This window comes from Merops nubicus, unplaced genomic scaffold (assembly GCF_000691845.1).
Source record: "Merops nubicus isolate BGI_N331 unplaced genomic scaffold, ASM69184v1 scaffold51870, whole genome shotgun sequence".
Lineage (NCBI taxonomy): Eukaryota > Metazoa > Chordata > Aves > Coraciiformes > Meropidae > Merops > Merops nubicus.
Window position 1 is genome coordinate 18785 of NW_008581860.1, and position 3415 is coordinate 22199.

The 3415-nt window shown below is 37.9% G+C and overlaps 1 protein-coding gene across 1 annotated transcript in view; it reads right to left on the reverse strand.

The window, feature by feature from the left end:
• SLC44A5 (solute carrier family 44, member 5) overlaps positions 1–3004 on the reverse strand; it is a 17091-nt gene extending 14087 nt beyond the window's left edge. The window contains exons 1-2 of the mRNA XM_008935651.1: positions 2830–3004; positions 2287–2418 (exon numbers count right to left, since the gene is read on the reverse strand). Of these exons, the coding sequence (XP_008933899.1) occupies positions 2287–2418; positions 2830–3004 (307 nt within the window). The remainder of the gene's footprint in view (positions 1–2286; positions 2419–2829) is intronic.
• Between the last annotated feature and the right edge of the window lie 411 nt (positions 3005–3415).

Here is a 3415-nt window from a genome sequence, read left to right on the forward strand (position 1 = left end):
TACACGCAGAGAGTTAGTCAGAATGTGTAGGAGCCTGACATTAGCACTTATAATTTTAGAAGAAAAACAAATGTACCATTCTCAGATAAAACTAATAATTTATGGAAATGTGACTGTAGTATTTGGCCTTAGATACAGATCATCCTTAACAAATACTACTTTTTCATAAAAAAGCATTTTGCATATTTATACTCTAATGCTGCTAATCTGTAGTATTTAGATACAATAAAACAAATTAAAAGGAGACAAAAAGTCAACTTTTTCATGAAGGATGCATTTTTCTGATCTGTATTATTCTAACATTTAGATGTACTTAAATCAATAGGTTTTTATGAGTATTAACCTGGCATGAGCTCCTTTCACTTCATTTGAGTAAAAAAAGTTAGAGGAGGCTAAGATAGGACAGTTTTGTACAAATTATTTTCACTTTCCAGCTGTGCTGCTGGAATCATACAAACTTACTTTGAGGTCTCAGAACTGAGAGCATCATGTCCTGTAACACTTCCTCTCTTAGTCAAGAGCAGTGTTTGAATCATAACCCAGATTTGTTTTAAAGAGTCTGCTTCTGTCTGATTTCTAACTGTGTCTGTTCAAAACTTACTCCTGCAGTAGAAAGTAAAAAAAATCATCTGGATTTCATCTAGAGAAGACAGAGTCTTTAATGCCCAAAGCAAATCTCCTCTGATTGAGATATAATCATCAATTCTGTGTGCTTCAGATGGTTAGACAATATTTAAACCAGCCCAGCAGATGTAGATGGTTGCACACAGCAGGATTTGTCTTCTCCAGTTAAAACCAAGAAGTTTTGTAAAGGGAAAGGAAGACATAAGGGATAGTACCCCTAATCCTTGGCTTGTCTGGAGGCTTGCAAAGGGACAAAGGAATTGGCTTCAGGTGCCACATCTTAGACATTGTCTCTGAATCCAGACCCAGACAGTCACAGATTATGTTCAATGGTAATCCCAAGGATCACCAGTTCTGCAGCATCAGAACAGCAGGTGGCAAGTGATCGCTGGGGTGCTCCAAGCCACAGGCTTTGTTCAGAACGAGTTTCATTACATGCATTTCAGCACCTGTTTTTGATATGGTTCCCCATGAAGGAATAGATAAACTGGTTTCTTTAAAGTTGGTCTCATTCCAGTACAGCTCTGTTAAGTTAATGTAGCTTGTTCCAAACATTGTGAAAAAGGAAAGCTATGTCAGTACATGGAGAGTTGTAGACTAGGACTAAGAGGACCTATGTTTGCTTCAAGGATATTTAACTGCTTTGCTGGGTGACTTTGAAAAAATAATTTAACTCCCAAGTACCTCAATCTACTCATCTGAAAGTGACACTGACCTCTAGATAAACTATACCTTGGCTGCTAAGAATCAGGCAGGGGAAGAGCTTGGAGAGTTACAAGGAAAAACATAATGAAGTCCTAATACTCTCTGGGGATAGCATACTAAAAAGGTCTGCCTCAACAATATGTGGAAGATGCCTCACAAGCTCCATGACCCAATATAAAGTTAAATGAAGACACAAAGCAGAGAAAGGAATTCTAAGCAGTAAACTACTGCTCTACTTATCCAGCTGCCAATAGGGAGAGGCTCTGATGTAGGTTACATCCCATTCACCATCAGTTAATGTCTGTGCATTCTACTACCATAGTAACAGCCATGCAAGCAATATTTGACAGGTATTTGTTCTCCCCTCCATCCCTCCTTCCCTGGGGAGGGATGTGTATGCTGCAGGCTGTCTGGCTCCACTAGGATTTTGTTTTAAATACACTACCCTTGTAAGAGAAGGCAATGAAGCACTTCCGAAAATAAAGGTGATGAAATTTGCAATAGTTTATTGTACAATCTTAGATCAGTCTCCAAGAAAATTCAGTGACCTGAATGCAAAACACTGCTATAAATGTGTGGAGAGTTACTAATCTCATTTCTGGAGCCATCAAAGAGGAAGAATAAACAGTCTGGGAGACAAAAATGCCCCTTTTCATCACAACTAACTAAGTTGTTGCCTTCTACTTCTCCATGACGAAGACTGAACACACAGAAAGTGGAATGTTAATAACACAAGCATTTTTCACTCCAATCACTAGCATGATTGCATTATCTTTCCTTACAAATATACTAGTCTTGCAAAAAAGTAGATTTTTGCACAACAGAAAGAAAGAGAATTCCGCTTACTTCTCTGAGTGACATAGGTAGACAAGAATTAACAAGGAAGAAACTGTAGCAAGACCGTGATTGATTCTCCTGAGTATCCATTAACAGATACGAAGTTTAAGGGGCACTTACTAAATGCTAACCATGTTTGCCTCAGCTGCAGGTACACTCTGAAGTCTGTCTGGAATCCAATATCATAAACAGTGAGATCAGATCCAGGTATTCCTTTTAGATGATCATACTCCCAGTAACAATGCCAGATGCCTTTAAAAAAACAGTCAATATAAAATTAGTGTTTCTGAACAATGCAAAGACAAGTTTACATAAAAAAAAATGTTTTACAAGCCAAATTCTTTGTTCTCAAGTAAGCAAAAACTGAAAATACATGACTGTGAAACTTGTAAATTAGAACATCACATAGATATAAAAGAAATACAAGCAAATATAGACAAAGCCTACTGTGTAGATAATTCAGATTACTACGTCTGGTGCTACATATCAGCACAGCTGGATTCTTACTAAATTTTGCTATCATTTAAGACCTTCCCACTTAACTGTGTCTAAAACTAGGCATTAATTCTCCCAATTGTACCATTTAGTTGAGGCAATTACTGGTTTTCCTTGTCCAAACTTAATAAAGAAAGGTAGCCTCAGAGGCTAGAAGAGTACACCTACCGTAACCTATAATTCCAATCACACCAAAGATGAAAATCCAGAAGAGAACTCCAGCTGTGAACCTCAGTAACACAAGGAAGAGCAGACTCACAATCATTGCAATGAACAGCCCGCTAGAAAGACAAGAAAAAGAAACACAGTGAAAACAAGTTTGACAACCTTCACATCCTTGCATACCTGTTACTCCAAATGAGGGTCACATCATCTCACATAAGGGAACGATTAGTAAAAATGTATTTCAAAATCATCCTCATGAAGTATATCCTCATTAGTATAATCTGCTGTTAGAAACAAATAGCTGATACATGATGATCTCACAGGACAGAGCCAACAATGTCTGCACACACTAGCTTCCCAGGCTGGCTGAAGGGGACTAGTACAATGCCTTCATGTTCACTTACACCAGCTGAAAAACTCGCCACCTTTTTCAGGCCATAGTCTAGTCTTTAGTACAGAACGTTAAATCAGAGGAATAACCTATGTGTGGGGAGATTGCTGATGTATGGCCTCCATTAAAAATCCCTGCTAGCAAAGAAACAATGTTAGCAAATAAACATTCTAGGAGATTTCCCTGAAAAAAAAAAAA